We start from the raw sequence: 26333 nt of genomic DNA on the forward strand, positions 1-26333 counted from the left end.
TACAAAAATTAGCTGGGTGTGGTGGCGCACACCTGTGGTCCCAGCTACTTGGGAGGCTGAGGCAGGAGAATCACTTGAACTTGGGAGGCAGAGGTTGCAGTGAGCCAAGATCGCATCACTGCACTCCAGCTTGGTGACAGAGTGAGACTCTGTCTAAAAAAAAAAAAAAAAAAGGGAGAGAGAAAAGGAAAAATAAGCCATGATTAGCAGCATTTGCCCATTGCTGTAGTGTAAATGTTCCCACCATGGCCGACTTCAAGTTGTTGCTGTGGCGTCATGGAATATGGAGTTAGCTGGGAAGAGATGCACATAAATGGCTCAAATGAGCCCACAGGAGTTGGCTTCAGTACACAGAAGGATTCATGTCTGTGACTGCCCAGCCTGTGATGGGCAGGGGAGGCAGTGCAAAGTTCCCCTGGTGATGGTAATGCTTCTTTCCAGAGCTGTGCCCTGGGGGAGCAGGCAGTTGGTGGCTGCCAGCCAGCTTTCACCAAGTGGCCTTAGAAGTCAGTCTAAACCAATACTCCTTGTTAGGCAGGTCTAGATGCTCACCAAGACAGCAGCACCTTCCCTCACTCCCTGCAGAGTCTTTGAAGTTTTTGGATTTGGTGAAGTCAGCATGACTGCAACGAGGAATTGCTAAGCCTGAAGGATGAATGGAAGAGGGGGAAGGAGGAAAGCTTCAAACCTCCATCCGAGGCAGGTGGCCAGGGATGCTGGAAGGTCTGGAGGCCCTGGGCCTTGTGCCTGCTTGAAGCCGATTCACTGTGTAAGCCTGGACACATTGCTTGCCCTTGCTGGCCTCCACCTGCGACTTTCTTCCATGAAGGGAGAGGTCTTCTGAGCTCCGTAGCCTCTATCTGACCCTCTGGGAGTTGGTCCTTAAACTGCACTCTGAGTGTTAAAATCTACATTCAAAAGGCAGAGAGAGGCTCTGTTGGCCTTAAACAAGAGCAAGAGGGGACCCTGCCCTGGCCCTCTTCAGACCAAGCCCTTTCCCATGTGGTGAGGAATTCACAGGCCAAGGCGATGTGCTCACCCCAAGCCCTACCCTCTTCTAGACACCTGTCTGATGCTTGCTACTGTAGAATTTCTGCTCCAAGAGTCCTGCTGTGCTGGCTTCCAGGGCTGGCTGCCATCTGTCCTCTTGAGGACCCATGTCCTCCTGCCTTAAGCAGTGGTTTTGGGAAAGCTGGGTGTGCAGGCTGGGATGTGTGCCCACTTTGTGGGAGATGCCCTGAACGTGCTGGGTGGAGCTGGAAGTGGGAAAGGAGGAGGGGTGGGTCATGGGCAGGGAGCTGTGGTCTAGGGTTCCAGGGTGGGCTTGCCCCATGCGGCTACTCTGAGGAGCAGAATGCAGAGGAGGTTGAGAATTCTAAATTCAAACCTAACATTTTAGTTTGTCACAAGGACATATTTGCTGGGACAGAGGATAGACCATATTTTAAAATTTTGTTTTATTTTATTTTAATTTTTTTTGAGACACAGTCTCACTCTGTCTCCCAGGCTGGAGTGCAGTGGCGCGATCTCGGCTCACTGTAACTTCCGCCTCCCAGGTTCAAGCAATTCTTTGCCTCAGTCTACTGAGTAGCTGGGATTGCAGGCGCCCACCACCACGCTTGGCTAATTTTTGTATTTTTAGTAGAGACGGGGTTTCACCATCTTGGCCAGGCTGGTCTTGAACTCCTGACCTCGTGATCCACCCTCCTTGGCCTCCCAAAGTGCTGGGATTACAGGCGTGAGCCACCGCGCCCAGCTGACAGACCATTTTTTAGGGTCGTTAGTTTGATGTGCAGCTGTTAAATCTTCAGACTTAAGTTATGGAGAGTGAGCCTCCCTTTCTACTCTTGCCCTGGACCCCACAAGTGTTAGGGGTGAGCCTGGAGAGATAGATAATTGAGATTGGTGGGGGCTTGGTGATGTGGCCCCAGCAGACTGAGGCTGAGTTGAACAGGGAGTTTTGAACATTGGACCCTTCTAGAGTAGACTTTTCCAGGTCACGTTGTACAGGGCTTACCTTCTCTTAGGTCTGTGCGGCGTGTAGGTGTCATCTGCTTTCCATCTCCTTTCTCCTGAGCCCCAGGAGTGCTGTACTGTACGGTGAGTATGCTTCCCCCCGCATCTTAGATAGCACTGTTATCTTAAACCGCTGTTTTGGGGTGTGACAGGTCATCTTTCCAATGAGGCCTTTCTCTGATGTCAAAGGTCAAATCCTCCTCTTAGCATTCCATCTTGTCTTTCTCATCTCTTCAAGTTAAGAGAGTCCCAGGGACCCTCCCCATTCTTCTGCCACTCCGTGGCTCCCCTCTTCCTGAGGAGCACCCCTCTGCAGGGAGCCCCCTGAGTAAACTGGTAGGGTCATGTCCCTTCCAAACTGCACAATTTCACGGGGGAAAATGGAAACCCTGGAGTGTAACTGGGATGTTGAGTAGGGCTGCTTTATTCTAAAAGAGAAAACTCAAGGACGTCATGCTCTCTGTCTTCAAATATCTGAGGGGCTGTCATGCTGAAAAGGGAAGGGATTTATTCAGTGTTGTTGGAGTGTGAAGGAAGAGGTGGATTAAAATTCAGTGTGCAGAGAAGACTTTTGCCAAAGAGTGCTGCTTAGCACTGGCTGGTGCTATCTTTGGAGGGGGTGAGCCCGCTGTCACTGGAGGCGTGCAAGTATCCCTAAAGGATATTTAATAGGGAACTCATGATCTAGAGAGTGGGGGGACACCCTACTGTACAGCATCTAAACCTCTTATCCCCAGTAATCTGTAGCTTTAGGGTTGTTTTAAATAGGATGCCAGGAGTTGGGAAAGGAATTAAAGAAATTCACTGAAGTGAGGACCAAGCTATAAAAAAAAAATCTTTATTTCATGTACCAGGATTTTTTTTTTCAGTTTTCTGCTTTTTAAAATTTTTTTTTCTGTTAACAGTCTGAAAAAAAAAAAGGACTCACAAAGAAAATAAATGGAGGTTAGTTTCTTGAACTGGTCTGAGCTGGACATGAGCAATCATCCACACCCTGGGAAGCAACGCCCTTGCAGTTCCGGTCCTGGCACCTTCCCTCCGGACCCCCTAGCCCCTTCTCAGCCATGACGATGTCACCCCACACCCCAGTGGCTTTCTTCAAGCAGACCCAGAACCCAGGCCTTGCGCCATGGAAAGAAGCACTGATCACCTTCCCAGACGCTCTGCCAGAATTCGGAGAACTGGAGCTAGTTTTTCTCTTCAGACAACGCCCGCTTGGGTGCGGTTTTCTTGGGGCCTCTCCCTTCTCCCTTCGCTCTCATCCTTGATCCCTTTAGGTCTGGAATCTGGTGGGATGGCGGGCAAGATTGGGGTGGGAGGGGGTAGAGTTCAGTTTCTGCCCAGACTGAGGACAACTTGCTTGTTGTTACCACACCTTGAATTGTCTCCCATTGTTCTGCCCCAGGGCCCACGACCTCCCCCTGTACTTCTGGGCTGGGCTGGCCGATGTTCTGCCCTATGCTGACCTGGGAAAATAACTTTCCTTTCCCAGGCAAAAGACAGGAAAGGCAGGTGAGATGTGCAAGCTCAAAAAGCCTTGCTAGCCATTCTCTAGAACTCCCTAGAGAGCTCAACCACAGGAAATGCCGGTGTCAAGAAAAATGCAAACTGAGGGAGACTCGCAGGCAGAGGCAGGGGGCCTCACCTTGACCTTCAGTCACCTGGGAGTGACTTGCAGGCTGTTCTGAAATTTCCAGCTCAGGAAAGCTGTTGGATTTCTGTCAGTCTGAACTGGCCCTTGTCACTCTGGGGAAGAAAGGGGAGAAAGACAGGATGCCCCTGAACTTTAGTCTGTGGCGCAAGTTTAACTTTTGGGGTTGGTCCTTACACTGGGATGGAACTGCTAAAATTTTCCTCTCCATTCCCTCAGCCTTGAGCCCTCCCAGTAAACCTCGGAGGATCCTCTTCTTCACAGACCCCCAAAGACACTGGGGAAGCCCTGGTGGCAGATCTCTTCTCCCAAGGAAGCCTCCTTAACTTTCCATGATCGCAGCAAGGGGACACAAAGTGAAGAAGGGCTTTGGGGACCCCTGCATCTTTCCCCTCTTTGCCTGAACAGCATTATGTTTGCTCACATGTGTGTATTTTTGCTTTGACATTGGATGTGGGGGCAGGGGTTTGGGGAGCACAGTGAGGAGGTATATGGTGTGTGTGTGTGTGTCTGAGAGGCTGACTGATGATGAGCCTGGGGGCTTGGTGGCAGCTGTCCTGGTCATCCCTGGCATGTCCTCAGGGCAGGTGGCAGATCTTAAGTCACAGATACATAGAGCAAGATTGGGCCTTTAGTGCTTATCTGGGTCAATCCACATGCTTACACGGGGGGAAAATTAAGGCCCAGAGAGACCATGCAGCAAGGAATTCCGGAATCCAGTCCTGGATTCTAGACGGGTGCCCTTCCCATGCATGCGAGTGGTGTGTGTGTGTGTGTGTGTGTGTGTGTGTATGTGTGCATGTGTGTGTTCATGTGTATGCTGTGCTGGGAGGGCGTGAATGAACACAAAGGCCAGTATGGAGTTGTTGTGGTCCATGGCTTTGGAGGGCATGAGTCAATTTCCTTTGAGCCACGCCCCTGGCTGTGTATGGGATGGAAGGGTTGAGACTGAGTGTGTCCCTGTGAGTGACTGCAGTGCTGGGCTAAGTGGACTGTGTATGTGTGTGTGAACGTGCCTGTGTGCGTGTGGGGTGTGTGGTCTCTTTCTTTGTTGGATTCTGTCTTCCCCCATTCACAGCACCTTCCTGGTCTGAGGAAGCCACCTTTCCATCACAGAGACCCCCTGCAGCTCACTGGGACCTTCCCCTACTCCCTCCAACCTTCAAGCCCAGCTCTCACCTCTCACAACAGTTTTGCTTTGTTTTTGTAAATGGATTTGTATATTCATTTTCTGTTTTTTTTTTCTTTACAATTTCCCTGCTAAAGTTTAAGTCCCCCACCCCGCCCCATTTTTTGTTTTCACAGTTTAAAGCTGGAAAAGAATTAAAAGAAAAATACTATCTGATTTTCTTGCAAGTAAATCCACTTATTTTATATTTACATTTATTTATAGTCTGTGGTTTTTTTATTAAAAAAAAATTACCACTTGTTTTTCCTTTTTCTTTTGTAAAAAGAAACCTTTTTGCAGTGTCATTGTTGAACCCGCTGGGCCCCAAGGGGGCATCAGTGAGTCCAAGGACCCCCAAAGGGTCAATGAACCCCCTTCCCAGGGGACTGGGGGGCTTATGAGTCAGGGGGTCCACCATCACCCCAGGGTCATCAGGTGGCCCTGAGGTGAGGGGTGAGGAGGGAGAGCTGTTTCATGTCCCCCGGGGGGTGGGCGTCTCCTGACCCCAAGGACAGGAGCTTGGAGACACGACCCCAAGAGGCTCACCCTGAGGATTCCGGGGTTTCCGGCATCTTGATAAGCCACCGGCAGCCTCCCCTCTCCTTCCCTTTCCTCAAGGCCTAGGAAGTCATCACAGTGGGTTAAGGAGCATTAAGGACTGGGAACCTGGGGCCAGGCAAGCCCCAAGTGTACCCCCCTCCAGGCACCCTAACGGAGAGGAGGGACAAAGGCTCGGTCACCTGGAGGCCTGCAATTGCCCCATCAATGCTGGGCGGAGCCAGCTCGAGCCCTGAGCCTTCCTGGCTTTCCTGGGGCACCCACCCAGGGGTTCCAGGAACCTGGCAGTGACTGCAGGCTCACCTGGCCCCAGGGCCCCTGAGTCTGGCCCCCCACTCTCCCAGGGAGGCAGGGCCCGCTGGGGGTTAAAGGGAACAGAAAAGTAACTCTCCCCGCGTTACAAAAAAAAAAAAAAAAAGTAACATAAACCCTGAAAAATACAAAGGACATCCCCTTTCCTTTCTGTTCTCACTTTTTTTTGCTTTAATGTTATCTTGGTTCCCTTTTATTTTTTCATTTAAATTGATTTTTATTAAATGTTAAAATAATGGTACATGGGAAATCATGCATTTTCTTTTAGATTTATTTTCTATTTTTAATTTTTTATCCCTCTCGCTTTTTTTTAAAGTTTGTTTTTCTTCCCTCGTTTATATTTTCCCACATTTCCTGTTGTTTTGCTTCTTTGTTCCTCTTATATTTTGTTCTTTTTTTTAAAAATTTACTTGTTATGTTTTTCTCTTTTTTTGTGTGTGTGTGTGTTTTTGTTTTTTGTTTTTCTTTGTTTTTTTTGTTTTTTGTTTTTGCTTTTGGAAGGTCTCCCAGCGGATGGTCTGGGTCCCCCCGCCCCGCCCCGCCCCCGGGGACCGCGCCCTCCTCTCGCGGTCTTCTGGCGAGGCCCGCGGTCTTTATACGGGGGTGGTCCGGCGGTTGGCTGTGTTGGAGTGGAGAGAGTCTTTGTTCTCCTTCTGGATACAGTTGTGAACCTGGAGGAAGCTGTTATCCCTGTCGGAGTTGTAGGTGGCGGTGGGCGTGGTGGCGGCCTTCAGGGGGTCCCTGCTGAGCGTGTACATGGAGATCTCCGTGGACGGCAGGGTGTTGAAGCCCTTGATGCCCACGGGGGAGGCGTCCCTGGAGTGTGAGGGCTCCGTGGAGCGCGAGCTGGAGCGGCTGCGGCGCTGGTAGCGGTAGCGGTAGCTGGGGATGCGGGTGATGGCAGAGGCCTGGAGGTAGTCCGTGGCGCGGGCCGTGGCCCGCAGCTGTTTGTGCCGGTCGATAAACATGTGCACCGCCAGCACCCCGACCATCTCGGCGATGATGAAGGACAGGGCCCCGAAGTAGAAGGACCAGCCGTATGAGTAACTATTCTTTTTGGAGTCGCTCTTGGAGGGGTCTCCGGCATTGGCAGATATGTACACTATGATGCCAATGATGTTACTCAGACCTGCGGGGCGCAGGGTGGCGGGGTGGGGGATCAGAGAGAAGGACGTTAGTTTCTCAGGAAGTCGGCCACGGGGCAGCGGTAAAGGACGGGGACAGCTGTGTGGGCCTTCCCGGGTCCCGCGTTTTCATGATCAGGTGGGGCGGTGTAGAGGGACATCCGCAAGCTTCCCCTTAACATTTTATCTTTCCATTCAGAGAGAGCCACAAGGGAAGCGCTAATGGAAACAGACATGGGCAGGGCGGGAGAAGGGAGGCATTTCACAAGGCGCTGAGTAACTAATAATAGATATTGTTCATTGAGCCTTCTCTACCTGCTTTCACTGCTTGGTGCTTCTCAAGCAGGGCACAGATGAGGAAACAAGCACAGAGAGGTTAAGGAACTTGCTTAAGGCTGCACAGGGCTTCAAAGCTGGTGTAGCAGTGGGTGAAGGCGGGCTCCTGGAGCCAGGCTGGCCTGCGTTCAAAGCCTTCGCAAGTTAACCTTGATTTGAGTTTCCAGATCTGTAGAATGGGAGTAAGGTTAAGCCTTACTCTTTAGGGCCACGGAGACGGTTAAATAGGTGAATATGTGTGAGTACTCTTAGATGGTGGTTCCTTTTTTTTTTTTTTTTTTAAGATACAGTCTTCCTGTGTCACCCAGGCTGGAGTGCAGTGGTGTGATCATAGCTCACTGCAGTCTCAAACTCCTGGGATCAAGTGATCCTCCCACCTTAGCCTCTCTAGTAGCTGGGATTATGGATGCGTCACCATGCCCAGCTGATTAAAAGAAAAAAATTTTTGTAGAGACGCGGTCTTGAGGCCTCGCTGTGTTGCCCAGGCTGGTCTTGGACTCCTGAGCTCAAGCGATCCTCCTGTCTCAGCCTCCCAAAGTGCTGGGATTGCAGGCGTGAGCCACTGCACCCGGCTTGATGTTGGTCATTCTTATTAAATGGCTCAGGCTACACCCAGGTTCTTTTTCTGGCATCTGAAGTGAGTGTGACTCATCTGTCATGTAACTGGGCTCAGACATCTGGATGTGGGTGCCTGCCTGCTCCCACCTGAGTAGAACAGTGAGGGGAGAGTTCACCCTCAGTTTCCAAGGTGAAGCTGAGTATCTCATAGGGGTTGGAACAGCAAGGCACTTGGGTGCCCTCTCTCCAGCCTCCTCATGGATTTACTTGCACCGGGAGGGGAAAGGGTAAGTAGCAATTGGCCAAGTACCCTGAGAGGAAGTGGGGATTTGGACCTTTTTTGAAGTGGTGGGAAGAAGATGGGTATGGGGATGCTCCTGGAGGATTTGGTACAGGCTCAGGCATTGCTACAGGACAGGAGCCCCCACCACCACCTTCCTCCCCTGCAACACGACCTAGTGGAAGTCCTGGAGATTCCTCTCCTCTCTCCCCATCTCTCTCTGCCAGGCCCTCGTGGCCCCTGAGCACCCAGACCCCAGCCTTCTTCCCAGTGGCAGGACTGGATCAGTGGCTATTACCTGCAGACACGAAGAATATGCCGGCACTCAGGATGATGTTATGTCGAGTTTTGTAGAACTCGCTGGCTGCGATGCAGAGGCCACCCATGAAAAGCAGAATCACACTCAGGATCGGGAAAATGCTCGAGGCCCTCACGGCCCCTGTGGAACACAGAGGGTCAGGAGAAAGAGAACGGCATGGCTGTGAGACTCAGGCACACAGAGGCAGGTGGGAGAGCAGCCCCCAGGCTCTGGGGGTTTATGGACACAGCCTTAGAGGAGAGGTTGCTTTGCAATCGTAGGGAGGGAGAGATAGTGAGCAGGCCACTGCCCAGCTCACAGCCCTGCGGGAGCTCCCCACTGCCTCCAGGGCCAAACTCCAGCACACCGTCAGGCACACAGGGCCCTGTGTGACTTGGCCTCTGCCCACTTCTAGCTCCCACGGCTCCCAGTCCTCATGTTCCCTCTTGTCCCACCACATCAAACTTCCCACGACATGTCATTTCATGCTGCTGACTTTTGAAATACAGAGCTTCCTACTGAAATGTCTTTCCTATTCTTCACTCAGCAAACTCTTCTTCATCCCTCAAAACCCAGCTCGAGGTCCCCTCTTCTGTAAAGCCTTCTCTGACTTCCTTAGGCAAAGTTATGAGCTCCCTCGTCTGCGCTTTGGGGCCCTTGGGCACGTTGAGAGGCAGTGTGGTATAGTGGTCAGGTGGAACCACATTGGTTGGATTTGAGTCTGGCTGCAGCATTTATTAGCTGTGCAATAAAAAAAGTATCTCACCTCTGTGTGCCTCAGTTTCCTCATCTGTAAAGCAGGGATGGTAATAATGCCAAGCTCCTAAGATTGTCGTGAGGATTAAATGAGTTGATTCAGGCAATGCACTTAGATAAGTTTCTGGTGTCTATAATAAACATTCAATGCATGATATTATAATAAATATTTGTGTATACATATGCTTCCGCCATGAACCACGGGTCATGAGACAAGGACTGTGGCTTTACAAAGAAAAAGTTTCTTGTCTTTATCCTCTCTGTCCAACGACACAGTAGGCTGCCGATAGAAGCTCATTAAGTGAATAAATGTGGGGTCGTGGTCCAGAAGGAAGGAACAGGCACGTTGCAAAGAAAACAAAGTAAGAAGAGAAACCCTTCCAGATAAGGACTGACAAACAGGACCAGAGAAGAAAAGAATATGGTAATGAAAAGGGAGAAACAGAAGGTGAGGGCCAGGGCTCCTACAGTTGGGGGTGGATGGGGGAAAAGGGGGGCAGGTGGCTAAGGGCAGAGGTCGGGGCTACATGTGTTTGGGGGGAGCAGCACTTGAATGAGGACCCAGAGGTGTTGGGGAGCTCTTCACAAAGTGTCCTTGCGAAGTAAAACATTTTTTTCCTATCCAAATTCGAACAGGCAGTGAGTGACCTCAGGACCCAGCTCCGTGTCCTGGGAGCCATGGGCCAGGCAGGAGGCAAAGCCGGCTTGAGGCAGGGGTGAGGGAAAATATGTCTTCTTTATTATTAAGTCTTCCCCTGTCACCCAGGCTGGAGTGCAGTGGTGTGATCTCGGCTCACTGCAACCTCTGCCTCCTGGGTTCAAGTGATTCTCCTGCCTCATCCTCCCAAGTAGCTGGGATTACAGGCGTGTACCACCATACCCGGCTAATTTTTGTACTTTTAGTAGAGACGGGGTTTCACTATGTTGGCCAGGCTGGTCTCGAATTCCTGACCTCGTGATCTGCCCACCTTGGCCTCCCAAAGTGCTGGGATTACAGGCATGAGCCACCGTGCCCGGCCAAAGATGTCTTCTTTAAATGTTGCTTAAGTGGTTTCTAAGGAAGTTGAGACCTGATAATTACAGGGCCCTTTGGCCAAGCCCAGGGATTGGTCAGGGAGGTTGGTTTTGGAGGGGAAGGTGCCAGGAGTGGAGCTTCCTCTTATCCCCATCCCCGTCCCCACCCCTTTGGGTGGCAGTGTGTTGAAGAAGGATCTGTGAGAAGAGAATTTCTCTATATAGAACTGTAGGGATTTTTCTTTTTCTTTTTTAAAATTTATTTTTATTTTTATTTTTTCAGATGGAGTCTTGCTCTGTTGCCCAGGCTGGAGTGTAGTGGTGTGATCTCGGCTCACTGCAGCCTCCACCTCCCGGGTTCAAGCGATTCTCCTGCCTCAGCCTCCCAAGTAGCTGGGACTACAGGTGTGCACCATCACACCTGGCTAGTTTTTGTATATTTAGTAGACAGGGGGTTTCGCTATGTTGGCCAGGCTGGTCTTGAATTCCTGACCTCAAGTGATCTGCCCACCTTAGCCTCCCAAAGTGCCAGGATTACAGGCATTAAAAGGGGATTTTAGGCAGTTTGCTGAGATATGTGTGATGTAAAAACCCTTCTTCTGTCCCCACCATGGATCTGCAGCATCGTCTACACTGCTCACAAATGAGTGAGTGGGTTATTTGGGGGGGACTTGAAGAAGGGCAGAGCTCTTGGGGAAAAACCGAGCTGCATATAGGGAAGCAGGGGTGGGAGGATGGGGGCTTGGGGTGGCTGGGCTACTGTGCAGCCTCAGCACCCTCCTTCTCTTGGGTGGGATGGGGCTGCTCCCTCCACAGACCCCAGGGAGGTGTTCTCTCCTTGCAAATCATTGCTAAGACAACACGCTGTATCCCTAACCTGATCCCCCAGACCAAACACACCCACATCCACACCCACGCGTGACAGACATGCATGACTAAAAAGTCACCTTAACTCTCATCTTTATAAGCACATGAGGATGGTGAGAGCTTATTGAAAACCCAAGAGAAGAGAGAGAATATTTGTTAAGCACCCATTCAGTGTTGGGTCTTGAGCAGGTACCTAACATATATGATATAATTTCATCCTCAAAACAGCCCGGCAGGGTGTGTTTTTTTGCCCCAATTTACAGACAAGAAAACTGAGGTTCAGAGAGAGAAACTCCCCTGCCACCCAGCTAGTGAACCAGGATTCATATCCAGACCAGCTCAACTTTGGGAGCACCCTTTAGTCTCCGTATGTGGCTTCCAAGGAGCCCAGGAAGGGTGGGTGCCACAGGGCCTGGAGAACTGGGTTTGGGTACCAGCTGTGCCACTCACTTGCTGTGTGGCTAAGGCAGGTGGCTCACCTCCTCTGTTTTTCCTCTGTGTAACATGGGGTATGGACCGTTAGATGGTCTCTTTTTGTTTGTTTGTTTTAGAGACAGAGTCCTGCTCTATACCCCAGGCTGGAGTGCAGTGGCACGATTTTGGCTCACTGCAACCTCCGTCTTCCAGGTTCAAGCAATTCTCCTGCCTCAGCCTCCCAAGTAGCTGGGATTATAGGCGCTGGCCACCATGCCTGGCTAATTTTTGTATTTTTAGTAGAGATGAGTTTTCGCCATGTTGGCCAGGCTGGTCTCAAACTCCTGACCTCAGGTGATCCACCCGGCCTCCCAAAGTGCTGGGATTACAGGCCTGAGCCACCGTGCCCGGCCGTTAGATAGTTTCTAATAGCTCTGCCCTTTCCATGTGGACATGGTCCTGGCCAGCCACAAAGGGGAATGACAGAAGAAAGAAGGAAAGAAAGAAAGAGGTTGGTGTGGCTTCCGAGGCGCAGCAGCAGCAGCTCAGAGGAACAGGCAGAAGAAAGGCTCTGGCCTTCCCCCTCCAAGAAAGTGGGCTCTTACTACCCACAGGATGCCTGCAGGTGGCCGACCCAATTGTGCCCTCACAGCAAATGGACTCACAGCAGCCCAGGGCTTGATTTTTCCAGTTGAGCCCCATCTGCTGTGGGAACCCGGATGCCCCAGCTCAGCCTTCCTGCCAGCAGGGGGAGGGAGCCTCGGCTGCGGAGGGAGCTGGGATGCATGCGTGTGTGCAGCCAGAGGCCAGGCATGTGTGGACAAGATGGAGGGCGGCAGGAGAGGAGGGAGGGGTCTGCTGGGTTGCAGCCAGCAAAGAGCAATGAGGAGGAATCAGAACGGCTTCAGAAGCCACCAAGGCAGCGTATGACATGCTCTAAATAATGACTACCAGCGGGGAATACAAACAGAAGCCTCTTCGGCAAAGCAGAGCCAGCCCCAAGCTCTGGCCTTTCTTGGAAGAGGCCCCTTTGCCCAGAAAGAAGGCAACAGGCCGGGCGCGGTGGCTCACGCCTGTAATCCCAGCACTTTGGGAGGCCGAGGTGGATGGACCACCTGAGGTCAGGAGTTCGAGACCAGCCTGGCTAACGTGGTGAAACCCTGTCTCTACTGAAAAAAATACAAAAATTAGCCAGGCATGGTGGTGCGTGCCAGTAGTCTCAGCTACTGGGGGGGCTGAGGCAGGAGGATCGCTTCAACTTGGGAGGCGGAGGTTGCAGTGAGCTGAGATCACCCCACTGCACCCCAGCCTGGGCAACAGAGCAAGACCCCATCTCAAAAAAAAAAAAAAAAAAGCAACAGTGGGCATCCAGCAAATAGCACCATGATTAGGCCACTAGCCTTGGCAGGGCCCAGATCCAGGTGGGAAGGAAGCTGGTTTAGGAGCAAGCGGGGACTCCTACATTGGAGAAGTTTCTTGAAGGAGGTATTTCTGGCTGGGTAGTGTCACAAATGGAATGGGGATTTTGGAGTTAGTCACACTTGACTTTGAATCCTGGCTTTGTCACTTATCAACAGTGTGACCCTTGGGCAAGGGTCATTACTGCTCTGAGCCTCAGTTTCCCCATCCTGTGAAATGGGAATAGTAAAAATAATCTTTAGCTTATAGGAATATTGTAAGGCCTTGCTGCTGCAAGTGTGGCCTGAGGCCCAGCAGCATTGGCATCTGGTTAGAAAGGCAGCCCTGCCAGGCATGGTGGCTCATGCCTGTAATCCCAGCACTTTGGGACGCCGAGGTGAGCGGATCACCTGAGGTCAGGAGTTCGAGACCAACCTGGCCAGCATGGCGAAACCTTGCTGCTACTAAAAATACAAAAATTAGCTGGGCGTGATGGTAAGCGCCTGTAATCTCAGCTACTTGGGAGGCTGAGGCAGGAGAACCGCTTGAACCTGGGAGGCGGAGGTTGCAGTAACTGAGATTGCGCCACTACACTCTAGCCTGGCTGACAGAGCGAGGTTCCATCTCAGAAAAGAAGAAAAAAGAAATGCCGCCCCTCAGCTCTTTCCCCCAACTGAGTCATAATCTGCATTTTAATGAGATCCCCAGAGCAAGATTTGCATGCATATGAAAGTTTGTGAAGTGCTGTTATAAGAATTAAATTGGGGCTGGGCTCGGTGGCTCACACCTGTAATCCCAGCACTTTGGGAGGCCGAGGCAGGTGGATCACTTGAGGTCAGGAGTTCAAGACCAGCCTAGCCAATATGATGAAACCTCGTCGCTACTAAAAATAAAAAAATTAGCTGGGCATGGTGGTGCACGCCTGTAGCCCCAGCTACTCGGGGGGGCTGAAGCAGGAGAATCGCTTGAACACGGGAGGCAGAGGTTGCAGTGAGCCAAGATCTCACCACTGCACTCCAGCCTGGGAGTCACAGCAAGATTCTGTCTCAAAAAAAAAAAAAAAAAAAAAAAGAGAATTAAATTGGGTCCTACCTTTTACTGTGTCCCACACTAGAAGGTGCACAGTAAAAGGTAGCAATTTTTATTTCTGAGGTCCCCCTTCCCAAAACATCAGTCCAGACATAACTTCCCTATAAATTGTCCTGACTTCCTACAAAGCCAAGCGTGGTCTTGTTGCCAAAATCTATCACAAGAGTCAGGAAATATCTGATTTATTTAATGAACAAACATTTACTGGTCTCCTATGAGTAAGCATATGGCACTTCACATTACCTGCCAACATTTATGGACCCCGTCCCCTGTACCAGGCCTTGTTCTAAGAGCGGTGTAAACCTCATACCAGCCACATGAAGCCATGGGCTTTGGCTTCAAGAAGATTACACATGCCTAAATCTGACATTGGCAAACTTGTTCTGCGAAGGGAAAGACAGCAAATATTTTCGTCTTTGCTGGCCATATGGTCTCAGTTGCAATTTCTTAACTTTGCAGTTGTAGCACATAAACAGCCATAAACAATATGTAAACAAATGAACGTGGTTGTCTTCCAATAAAACTTTATTTACAAAATCACTTTGGGAGGCCAAGGGGGCTGGATCACCTGAGGTCAGGAGTTCGAGACCAGCATGGCCAACATGACGAAACCCCATCTCTACTAAAAATACAAAAATTAGCCCGGCGTGGTGGCACATGCCTGTAGTCCCAGCTACTCGGGAGCCGGAGGCAGGAGAATCGCTTGAACCCAGGAGGCAGAAGTTGCAGTGAGCTGAGATCAAGCCACTGCACTCCAGCCTGGGCAGTGGGTGACAGAGTGAGTGAGACTCCATCTAAAAAAAAAAAAAAAAAAAAAAGAAAATCAGGTGGTGGGCTGGATGGGCTAGATTTGGCCTGCTAGTCATACTTGGCCAGCTGTGGCCAAGAGTATACTCTGTATTGGGGAAAAGGTCATATGGTCCAGAGCAGGCAGATTCTTTGCTCTAGGCTAGCTGTGAATCCAGTGAGCAAATATGGACTGAGTGCCCACCACTGTGCCAGGCCTGGGCTTGGCATGAGAGACATGAGGGGTGCAAAACAGGCCTGGTTCATGTCTTTCTAGAGCTTATACTCTCATGAAGGACAGGTACGCCATCAGATAATCACACAGTCTGGATAACATGCTATGAAAGAAAAGTACCTATATGGCACCATGAGGGTATGTGACAGGCTAATGTCACATGTAGACAACTAATGTCCATAGACAGCTTAGAGTATGCCGAGGACTGTTTTGAGCACTGCATATACACAAACTTGTTAGTTCTCATTACAACTCTATGAAGTAAGTACTTTATATTATTTTTATTTTTAAAATTTATTTTAGTTCTACTTGTTACATTATCTTAAGCAGCATATAATAGTACGGCCTCTGAAATGTGATAGACCTGGATTCAAATCGAATGCTTTTATTTTTTAATTTTTAATTATTATTATTATTTTTTTGAGACAGAGTCTCGCTCTGTCACCCAGGCTGGAGAACAGTGGCGTGATCTCGGCTCACTGTAACCTCTGCCTCCTGGGTTTGAGTGATTCTTGTGTCTCAGCCTCCCAAGAAGCTGAGATTACAGGCCATGTGACATCACACCTGTCTAATTTTTGTATTTTTAGTAGAGACGGGGTTTCACCATGTTGGCCAGCCTGGTCTCGAACTTCTGGCCTCAAATCATATGCCTGCGTCAGCCTCCCAAAGTGCCGGGAGTACAGGTGTGAGCCACCACACATGGCCTGAATAAGTACTTTAATTATCCCCACTATACAGAGACCAAACTGAAGCAAGGAGAGGTTAAGCCATTTGTTCAAGATTTGTGAATCCAGGCAGTCTGACTCTAGGGTCTGTGCGTCTAACCACTGCATTCCCTTCTTTTCAGGCTCTACACTTTGCTGCCCTTCAAAGCATCCTCTGAGCTTATGTGGGGATCAGGACGGGTCTCCCTGAGGAAGTGGTGGTAGAGCTGACCTTGGGCGAATAAGGAGCAGCTAATTAGGCACAATGAAGGCAGGGCTGTGGGAGAGAAAGCAGCAGGAGCCGGAGGTGGAGGAGGCATGGCTCGTTCAGAGACCTGGAAGGAGGCTGGATCACGAGGAGACAGTGGAGGAGTGTGGGGAGCACAGAAGGGAGGAGCCAGCGGAGGAGTGTGGGGAGCACCTAAGGAGAGGAGGCAGGTGGGTCCGGGCCACGTGGGGCCTCATGGGTTGAGCTAAAGAGCTTAGCTTTATCCCGAGAGCAATGGGAAACTTTAAAGGACTTAGAACAGGCAGGGCTGTCATGATCTGATTTGCATCTTAAGAAGCAAACGGATTACGAAGGGGTCAAGGGTGGCTCCAGGGAAGCAGTGAGAAGGCTACTGCAGCTGACCAGAGAGGAGTGATGCCGGTGCTTGGGCCAGGGTAGGTACAAAGGGCATGGACAGAGGCAGATGTGTTTGAGAGATGTTTAGGAGGTGAATTGAAGCTTGATGGATGGATATGGGTAGTGAAGAGGGTGGTGTTGAGGATAACTTCTAGGTTTCAGACTTGCCAGCTGGGTGGAAAAAACCACTTAGGGGGACTGGGAGAGGACCCAGCCTAGCAGTGAGTAGAGAGTAGGGGAGGAGGCTGGGCACGGTGGCTCACGCCTGTAATCCCAGCACTTTGGAAGGCCGAGGCCGGCGGATCACCTGAGGTCAGGAGTTCGAAACCAGCCTGGCCAACATGGTGAAACCCCATTTCTACTAAAAAAATACAAAATTAGCCAGGGGTGGTGGCGCATCCCTGTAAACCCAGCTATTTGGGAGGCTGAGGCAGGAGAATCGCTTGAACCTAGGAGGTGGAGGTTGCCGTGCACCGAAATTCCGCCATTGCACTCCAACCTGGGCGACAAGAGCGGAACTCTGTCTCAACAAAACAAAACAAACAAACAAGAAAAGAGAGTAGAGGAGGAAGATCAAAAGGTTTGGTTTTGGACATGCTGAGTTTGAGATGCCTTGGGGATGTGCACGTAGAGTGTAGGTGGGGCAGTTGGGTATGCAGATGTGGAGCACAGGGGTGCCGTCTGGGTTGAAGCTATCTCACAGACACACAGAAGAGCTTGCCCATGGATGAGGAGAGGCTTAGGCCTGAGGCTTGGGGAGCCCCAATGGTTAGTGACCATCTCAAGAAGACCTTGGGCAAATAATAGTGTTCCTTGGCCCCTATTTCCTTTTCTGTAAAATGGAGATGAAAATCCTAACTCTGTCTACCTTACCGGGTTACAGGGATTAAGCAGGAAGAGGAATGTGGATGCTTTAGAAAATGCAGGATGTCAGTGAACTATGAGCAATTTATTATTTTCTATGAGGGTGACAGAAATACAGAGTATCCTAAGTGCCCAGGAGGCAAGCGACATCTTGCCTTCTGGAATGGGTGACCTGAGCTATCCGTTCTTTGCAAATCTGCTTTTTGGCCAAACTCCCTGGACAAATCATCTTGTGATCTTGTGCCTTGGTGGGCCCCAGCCTCTGTGGCCATCATGCTGTGACGTGGTGCTTCATGGTGGGCATAGCCGGAGGCCGGGCCAGACAGGGCACGCAGGGCCCCGAGGTTTTCTCATTGTGTCTGGCAGCGGAGGAGGGTGGGCTGGTGGTCAGTGGGGGTGGGGATGTGACGATGAGGGGAGGTCAGGAGACCTGGGCCTGCTGTGCAGTCTTTGCCTGGCTCTCCACGGGACCCGAGCATGTGCTATTCCTTCTTTGGCTTCAGATCTGCACTCTGATGAGGTTGGAGTAGATGATCTTTAAGGCCCTGTCCCTCAATGATGGTCTCCTGCCCATCAAGACCTCTCCCCAGGGCCCACACAGCCAGGCCATGCTGCTGCCTTACCTGTTCCCTGTGCGAGTAATGACATTGAATCAACATAGTCACCGTAATCAGGTATGTAGCAGGCAGGTTCCTTATTTTCTGTGCCTAGTGTTATGCTCTTATCCCATCTGGGATCTGACTCATCATTAGGATGAATTAGGATCATTAGGATCAATCCACATTAGGGGATAAATTCTACAGTCACAGACCTGCACAGACCTGCTGGATTGCAAGGAGATTTCTAGTCTCTTGGGCACCTCTTCCCATCTTCTCCTTCCACGCTGTGCTGGCTGGTGTAGCCAATGGCCGTGAGAAGGGATACGTTTCAAAAAATGCCTGTGTGATGCATGTTTATAGCAGTACAATTTGCAATTGCAAAAATGTGGAACCAACCCAAATACCTATCCATTAATGAGTGGTTTAAGACTGTGGTATACACACGATGGAATACTACTCAGCAATAAAAAGGAATGAACTGATGGCATTTGCAGCAACCTGGGTGAGATTGGAGACTATTATTCTAAGGGAAGTAACTCAGGAATAGAAAACCAAACATTGTATGTTCTCACTCATAAGTGGGAGCTAACCTACGAGGATGCAAAGGCATAAGAATGATAGAATGGACTCTGGGGATTCAGGGGGAAAGGGTGGGGAGAGGGTGAGGTATAAAAGGCTACAAATTGTGTTCAGTGTATGTTGCTTGGATGATGGGTGCACCACAATCTCACAAATCACCACTAAAGAACTAACTCATGTAACCAAAGACCGCTTGTTCCCCAACAACCTCTGGAAATAAAAAATTAAAAAAAAACACCCCAAAATGCATCTGTGTGTGTGTGTGTGTATGTGTGTATGTGTGTGTGTGTGAGAGAGAGAGAGTCAGAAAGACCTCAAAGAAGAAAGAGGAGAACAAAGATGGTGGGTGAGAAATAGAAAGAGAAGTCAAACGTTATGGTTTGGAGCATGGGTTCCAGATGCAGCCCGCTTGGGGTCTCCTCTTGGACCCTCATTGGCTGTGTAGCCTCTGTGCCTTGCCTTTCCCATCTGTGTGATGGGGGCACTGGTCATCTCACCCTCATAGGGTGGTTGTGAAGATGAATTAAGATAATGTTTCAAGTGTCAGGCCTGGCACATCGTCAAGTGTTCAATGAACGTGTGCTATATATAATAGCACATGAAAAGCATTTTGAGAGCCCAGGGAGCTAACTTGGGGAGTACCATCTGTGCAGGATGCCGGATACGTCCCTGCTTCCTGCTGTCAGTAGAGATTGGTGACCAGTTGCACAGGCTCAGGAGAAGGGCTGCCGGAGTCCATCTTCCTAGCTGTGACCTGGTCCCCTGGGGGCCTCTGCTGCCCCCTCTGCCATATGGAGATCACAAGCACACTTAGCTCACAGGGTGCTATGAGGAGTAACTGAGTACACACACTTGAAGCAATGAGAATAATTTCTGGTATGCGAGGAGCACCAGCAAATCGTAGTCATCATTCCAGCGGAGCAAATTGTTGCTGTCTGTCACCGGGCTTTGGGTTACTGAGGCTGCTGTTTATTCAAGTGCGGGTTGTGACTCATTACTAGGTCATGAAATCGGTGTAGTGGTAGCGACCAGCCCTTAAAGAAATGAACAGGGGCCGGGCGTGGTGGCTCACGCCTGTAATCCCAGCACTTTGGGAGGCCGAGGAGGGTGGATCACGAGGTCAAGAGATCGAGACCATTCTGGCCAACATGGTGAAACCTGGTCTCTACTAAAAATACAAAAATTAGCCGGGTGTGGTGGCGCAGGCCTGTAGTCCCACCTACTCGGGAGGCTGAGGCAGGAGACTCTCTTGAACCGGGGAGGCGGAGGTTGCAGTGAGCCGAGATCATGCCACTGCACTCCAGCCTGGCGACAGAGTGAGACTCCGTCTTGGAAAAAAGAAAAGAACTAGGACAGAATAGAAACTGCTGGCCAGTGTGCGTTCAGGAAGGCTGGGTGGCTTTTGGGGAACATTTTGCTCTGGTTCTGCAGATGTGAGTGAGTACAAGTGGCAGCTTAGATGTTTCCTAACCATGGGGTGGGGTCACAATAGTTTTAGCCACATTGGTTGCGATGACTTCTGGAGGGGATGTCTTTCAGAAGCCCCCTCATGGCAATGTTTTCTAGAAGGGGCTGAAAGCCCTGGGCAGTGGACAGGTAGCAGGATAATGGACCTGGATAATGCTCCCAGGGTGCAGTCCCAGAAAGTGTGCCGGGCTGGGGCAGGTCATTTTCCCTCTTGGGCCTCCGTTTTTCCCTCATCTGTGAAATGGGAGGGTGGGGCTGGGTGATCCTAAGCTAGGATGATGGGCTGGGTGTGGTAGCTCACACCTGTAATCCCAGCACTTTGGGAGGCCAAGGCTGGCAGATCACTTGAGGTGAGGAGTTCGAGACCAACCTGGCCAACATGGTGAAACCTCCTCTCTACTAAAAAAAATACAAAAAATTAGCTGAGTGTGGTGGCGTGCACCTGTAATCCCAGCTATTGAGACAGAAGAATTGCTTGAACCCAGGAGGCGGAGGTTGCAGTGAGCCGAGATGGCACCACTGCACTCCAGCCTGGGTGACAGAGTGAGACTCCATCTCAAAAAAAAAAAAAAAAAAAGCTGGAATGATGGATCATTGCACTTCTAAAATTCTAGGTGGGTGAAGCCTGGTGGATGCCCCTCATGCTGTTCCACTGGGGCTCTGGGGAGACCTAAAACAGCACTGTTCATGGGAGGCTCAGAGAAGTTGTGTAACTTGTCAAAGGTCGCAGAGTGGAGCACCCCTTGAATTCAGGCCCTTTTATTCTAAGTAACAAGCTCGGGTTTTGACACCTGGTCTCCCTGCACCTCCCTGGCTCATGTCCCCTGGTGGGACTGGTGGAGGTGGGGAGAGAGGGGCAATGGGAGGAGGGGCACTGTCTAAGGCGGGGAAGGGTGGCTGTGGCCCAGCTTGAGACCCAGTATCCTCCTCTGACCTCATTCTGGGAAGAGGGTGAACATGCCAGCTGCCCTAGGGCGGGCGGTACCTTGTTTATTCACTTAGCAAACCTCTCCTGGGCCTGATCCTGGGAAACGCCCTGTGCTGGAGGGGGCGGATGGGTGGGAGGAGGACACTATTTGCAGCCGCTCCTTGTGGTGTCCTCAAGCTGTTCACAGTCCGTGGGGAGAAGATTCCGTAACAGAAACCAGGATGAAACAGACTGGCAATAGAGTGGTCACCTCCCCGCACAGCAGCCTCGTCCTACATTCCCAGAGTCAGAGAAGGGCAGTAATGTTTGCCCCATCTGCCAGCCAGAACTCCTCGCCATCCACGAGACCTCTCTCTTACTTCTCCCATCCAGGCTGTCAGTAAAAGCTGCCAGCTCGACTGGGCATGATAGCTCACACCTGTAATCCCAGCACTTTGGGAAGCCGAGGCGGGTAGATCACCTGAGGTCAGGAGTTTGAGACCAGCCTGACTAACATGGTAAAAACTCATCTCTACTAAATACAAAAAATTAGCTGGGCATGGTGGCAGACACCTGTAATCCCAGCTACTTGGGAGGATGAGGCAGGAGAATCACTTGAACCCAGGAGGTGGAGGTTGCAATGAGCTGATATCATGCCACTGCACTCCAGCCTGGGTAACAAAAGTGAAACTCTGTCTCACAAAAAAAAAAAAAAAAAAAAAAAAAAAAAAAAAGCTGCCGGCTGTCCTGTCAAATACATATAGAATCAAACCCCTTCTCAGCCACCTCTCCACTACTGGGCCCGAGCACCTGCCTTTTGAGCCTGGAGATAGCTGTGGTCTCCCTCTCCTGCAGAAGCTGGAGTGATACTGGTAGCCTGGACATCAGACCATGCCTGTCCCCTGCTCAGAACCCTCCCGTGGTGGTCTCATCTCAGAGGAAAGCAGAGGCTCCCGAGTCCTGGTCCCCACCCCTTCTGCCACCTGCCTTCCCCTCATCTGCTTATCACAGGACATCCTGGCTGTTATGAACCCGCCAGCCTCAGACGCTTTGCACTGGCGGTTCCCTCTGCCCGAATGCTCTTCCAGGATATCTGCACCTCCCAAGCACTTTCTCACCTCCTTTAGGTCTCTGCTTCAATGTCACCTTTGCCGCAAGGACTTTCTGACCACCCTGTTGCAAACTGAAGCCCTCCCCGGGCGCCCATCTCTCCTCCCTGTTTCCTCTTTGTTCTTTGCGCTCATTGCTATGCAATGGGACACAACAGTGAGCATGGATCGTGGCAATCGCTCTGCAATGGGACGCAACAGTGAACACGGATCGTGGCGAATGCCTGCTGAATGCTCACTGGGTTTGGGGCAGGTGTGAATTGCTGTCTGACTCTAACTCCCTTAATCCTCATGGCAATGCTAGGAAGATGACAATGGGCATCGTCCCCATTACGAGGAAACTGAGGCCCAGGGAGGTTCACTGGAAAGTGGCAGAGCTGGATTTGAAGCCCTGAGTGTGCCAAAGCCTGCCTCCCACTGGTGTCCAAGTTCTGTAAATTCACCCCCCAGATGCCCATCGCATGGGTCCTCCCTGCCTTGGCTGACTTCTGCCTCCCTCCTTGGTTCCACTCCTGCTGTTGGCTTCCCCCAGGCTGCCTGTCATCGTCCTCAGGTGGTCAGTGAATCCCTGGGGAGGTGTCAAATTTAAGCGCAACTGGGTGTACCTCTCTTGTGTGTGTTGTGGGGAGCTGAGTGGGGGCATCTGCTTTGCTGAGGGCCTGCCTCCCTTCCCCCTTCTGTCCACTTCTGGCTGTGGAGTGTGGCCTGGTGATCCCCCTGTTGAGGCCTGTGTGTGTGGCCTGTGACACACCCCCTGGAGGGAGTACGTCAGAGACAGCAGCCAGCCCTGGGCACCTCACCCACACCTCCAGCCCCAGGCTCTGAATATGGAGTGGGGAGACCTGACCATACCCCACAGTCCTGGACAAGGAGTGGCCACAATAGAGTGGATTTTGGGGTCTCGCACACAGTAGGTGCTTAATACATGACTGTTGGAGGAAGCCAAATTCCTCTGATTCTTCTTCCCTTACTCCAAATCACAATAGGACAGCTAGGAAATGTCAACTCCCATCTCCTGGACACAACACGCACACATACACACACACAACACACAGGGACCCACATACACACAGACATGTGCAAACACACAAATGCTTACACATTCAGACACGGACACTTAAACACACGGACATGCGGGTACCGAAAGACACAGAACACAGCACAGACTCATGCCCTCATGCACAAAGACAGACGCATGGATGCACGCTTGACATTCAAGAGAAGTCACACCCTGGTCACCACCGCCTCGTTCCTCACCACGCTCCTCAATCTTTGGTTAATGAGGGAAGAGGATATGGAGGCTGCTACAGCAGACACATTCGATGGGCCCACAGCGCTGGTTGGGAGAAACAGTCCAGTCACATTCATTACTGGGTAAGCCAGTTATAGGTGGGGCGAAGTCTATATTGGTCATGCCTTTATGGAGCCTGGGGTGGTGATGAGGGGCTCCTATAGCTGTTTATCAGTGTGGTTCAGGAGAGGCTGGGGGACTCCTCAGTTACTCATAGCCACTGGGAAGTAAGAGTGTCCATTCATTCATTCATTCATTCATTCGTCCATCAGATATTAATTGAGTGCCTTCCTTCTGCCAGGCCCTCCAAGAGGCTGGACAACATCTTAAGCTTGGCCTGCTGGCTTGAGCGCGGTGAGCCCCACTGTCCTTTCCACCCCAGGAGATGAGCTCTGAACTGCTGTCCAGCCATGCCCTTCTGGCATTCTCTGTCCTCCCTCTCTGCTCTACATCCCCAGTCCAGCTGGTGTAGCAAGGATGGTGGGAGTTACCCCGGACACCTCATTGGCCACTCCTGCTCAGCCCCCTTTCCTGGAGTGTCCTCATCTCCCTGGCCCCTAAGCCTTCGTGGTGTCCTGGAGCTTAGTGTCTGGACTTCTCCCCTTTTCTCTCTGTGCCACTCCCTCGGTGAGTTCATTGAGTCTCATGGCTTTAAATATCACCTACGTGCCAACAATGCGAAAACTCACTATCTCTGGCCAGGACCTCTCCTGTGAACCCTGGCCTCAGGTCCACACCGAGCCTGTGACATTGCCCCAGGAAGTCCCACAGGCATCTCTAACTGAATATGTCTGATATTGAGCCCCAGTCTCAACCTGTTGTTCCCCCATGGGCACGGCCCCTTGGCACCATCCTTGCCTCCTTTCTTTCTCTTGAAATCCACATTCAGCCTTTCAGAAAATCCTGTGTGCGGTGCCCTGCAAATATTTTCAACATTGATCCTATTTCACCCCCTTCACTGCTACCATTCTGGTTCAAGCTGTCATCACCTCCTGCCTAAATTATAGCAACAGAGTTCTAACTCTTCTGTCGGCTTCTGCCCTGGTCTGATTTCAGTCCCTTATGAACACAGCAGCCAGAGCCTGTTCAAAAGTGAGATGGTGTCTGTCAATCAGAACAAACCCCCAAATTCTCGCTGCAACCCACAGGGTCTTTGGGGCTCTCCACACTTGCTCTTTCTTTGCCCTTCCTTGCTCACTCTCTTCTTGTCTTATGGGGCTCAGTCCTATTCCTCAGATATTCCAGGCATGCTCCCAACCCAGGACCTTTGCCCTTGCTGTTTGTTCTTTCTTTCTTTTTTTTTTTTTTTTGAGACAGAGTTTCGCTCTTGTTGTCCAGGCTGGAGTGCAATGGCTTGATCTCAGCTCACCGCAACCTCCACCTCCTGAGTTCAAATGATTTTTCTGCCTCAGCCTCCCGAGTAGCTGGGAATACAGGCATGCACCACCACGCATGGCTAAATTTTTTGGTATTTTTAGTAGAGATGGGGTTTCTCCATGTTGGTCAGGCTGGTCTTGAACTCCCAACCTCAGGTGATCTGCCCGCCTCGGCCTCCCAAAGTGCTGAGATTACAGGCACCCACCACCACGCCCGGCCACTGTTCATTCTTGATCCCATCCCTACTCTAGAATTCCCCATCTCCCGTCCCTGCTTGATTTTTTTTTTCCCATAGGGCTTATCTTAGTCTAACATATTATATCATTCACCTGTTAGTTTCATTTTTTGTAGATTGCAAGTACCCTGAGGGCCATGACCTCAGTACCTCAAAGAGGGCCTGGCATACAGGGGGGCCCACTCCAGAAAGATCTGTGGAGTGTGTGCATTGCTCACACTTACAAGTGAAGGAAGATGCTACATCTGTTTCATGGACCTTGTGACTTCATAGGAAATTTAAGGGGCCCCAGCGGTGTGCATTCCTGGCGTGGCTCAGCTTGGTCCAGTTCTTCATTCTGCAGAGGTCTTGGGTTTAGGAATACTCCGGAAGGCATGGATTGTGCCCCATACAGCTCACACCTCTGCTTTTCCAGGAAGAATTAATTTAGGGCTGGGCATGGTGGCTCATGCCTGTAATCCCAGCACTTTGGGAGGCTGAGGTGGGCGGATCACCTGAGGTCAGGAATTGGAGACCAACCTGGTCAACATGGCAAAATCCCGTCTCTACTAAAAATACAAAAATTAGCCAGATGTGGTGGCGGGTGCCTGTAATCCCAGCTACTCAGGAGGCTGAGGCAGGAGAATTGCTTGAATCCAGGAGGCAGAGGTTGCAGTGAGCCAAGATTGCACCACAGCACTCCAGCCTGGGTGACAGAGCAAGACTCTGTCTCGAAAAAAAAAAAAGAATTAATTGAGGAGCTATTTGGGAACCTGGAAAACAAGCCCCAAGTCCCTTAGGAGATGCTCTACATGGGTTGGAATCTGCTTTTTGGAGAGAAAGAAGAGTTGCTTGACTGATCCTTCCCTCTCCTTTCACTTCCGTCCCTATCCTGAAATCTGTTCCCTGCCCCATGGCCCATGCCCCATCAGTGGCCACCCCTGCTGCTGTCAGCTCTGTCTCCCAAACATCTCCTTCCTTCTCACCATCACCATGGCTACACTCTGGTTGCCCCCCCTCCCCCATCCTGGGCTCCCTGCCTCTGTTTCCAGCCATCACTACCACAGCAGCCAGGCTGACGTGTCTAAATCAGTCATTCCTATCACACTTAGAATGAGAGCTGAGGTCTCCCCCTGGTCCCAGGCCCACATGATTGGGTTCCTCTGCTGTCTCCACTGTAGGACCCCACTCCACCCTTGCACTGGGCTCCTGCAGGACCAGCTACCCCTCTGATCCTCAAACATGATGCTCTGTGCCTGCTTTAAGGACTCTGCTCTTGCTATTCTCTCCATCAGCTACTCTCTTCCCCAGCAATCTTCTTACCTGGTTCCCTTTCTTCACTCAGAGAAACTTTGGGACCACCTTATCTAAGTGACATGCCCTCAGGACCCACTGGCCCCTCCCCCATCACTCTCCACTCTCCAACCCCTCCCAGACCACTCAGAAATGATCTCAGCTGGGGCCGGGTGCAGTGGCTCACGCCTGTAATCCCAGCACTTTGAGAGGCTGAGGCAGGTGGATCACCTGAGGCCAGGAGTTTAAGACCAGCCTGGCTAACATGGTGAAACCCCATCTTTACTAAAAATACAAAAAAGTTAGCCAGGCATGGTGGCACACACATGTAATCCCAGCTACTCGGGAGGCTGAGGCAGGAGAATTGCTTGAACCTGGGAAGCAGAGGTTTGGCATCACTTGCATTCCAGCCTGGATGAAAGAGCAAGATACTCTATCTCAAAA

The 26333-nt window shown here is 51.0% G+C and overlaps 1 protein-coding gene across 1 annotated transcript in view; it reads right to left on the bottom strand.

Annotated features, from left to right (window-relative positions):
- Positions 1-2826: 2826 nt before the first annotated feature.
- The window catches only part of CACNG2 (calcium voltage-gated channel auxiliary subunit gamma 2), a 143756-nt gene continuing 120249 nt past the window's right edge, over positions 2827-26333 (bottom strand). Inside the window, exons 3-4 of the mRNA XM_054470123.2 lie at positions 8302-8442; positions 2827-6834 (exon numbers count right to left, since the gene is read on the bottom strand). Of these exons, the coding sequence (XP_054326098.1) occupies positions 6299-6834; positions 8302-8442 (677 nt within the window). The 3' untranslated portion in view covers positions 2827-6298. The remainder of the gene's footprint in view (positions 6835-8301; positions 8443-26333) is intronic.

Source organism: Pongo pygmaeus, chromosome 23 (genome assembly GCF_028885625.2).
Source record: "Pongo pygmaeus isolate AG05252 chromosome 23, NHGRI_mPonPyg2-v2.0_pri, whole genome shotgun sequence".
Lineage (NCBI taxonomy): Eukaryota > Metazoa > Chordata > Mammalia > Primates > Hominidae > Pongo > Pongo pygmaeus.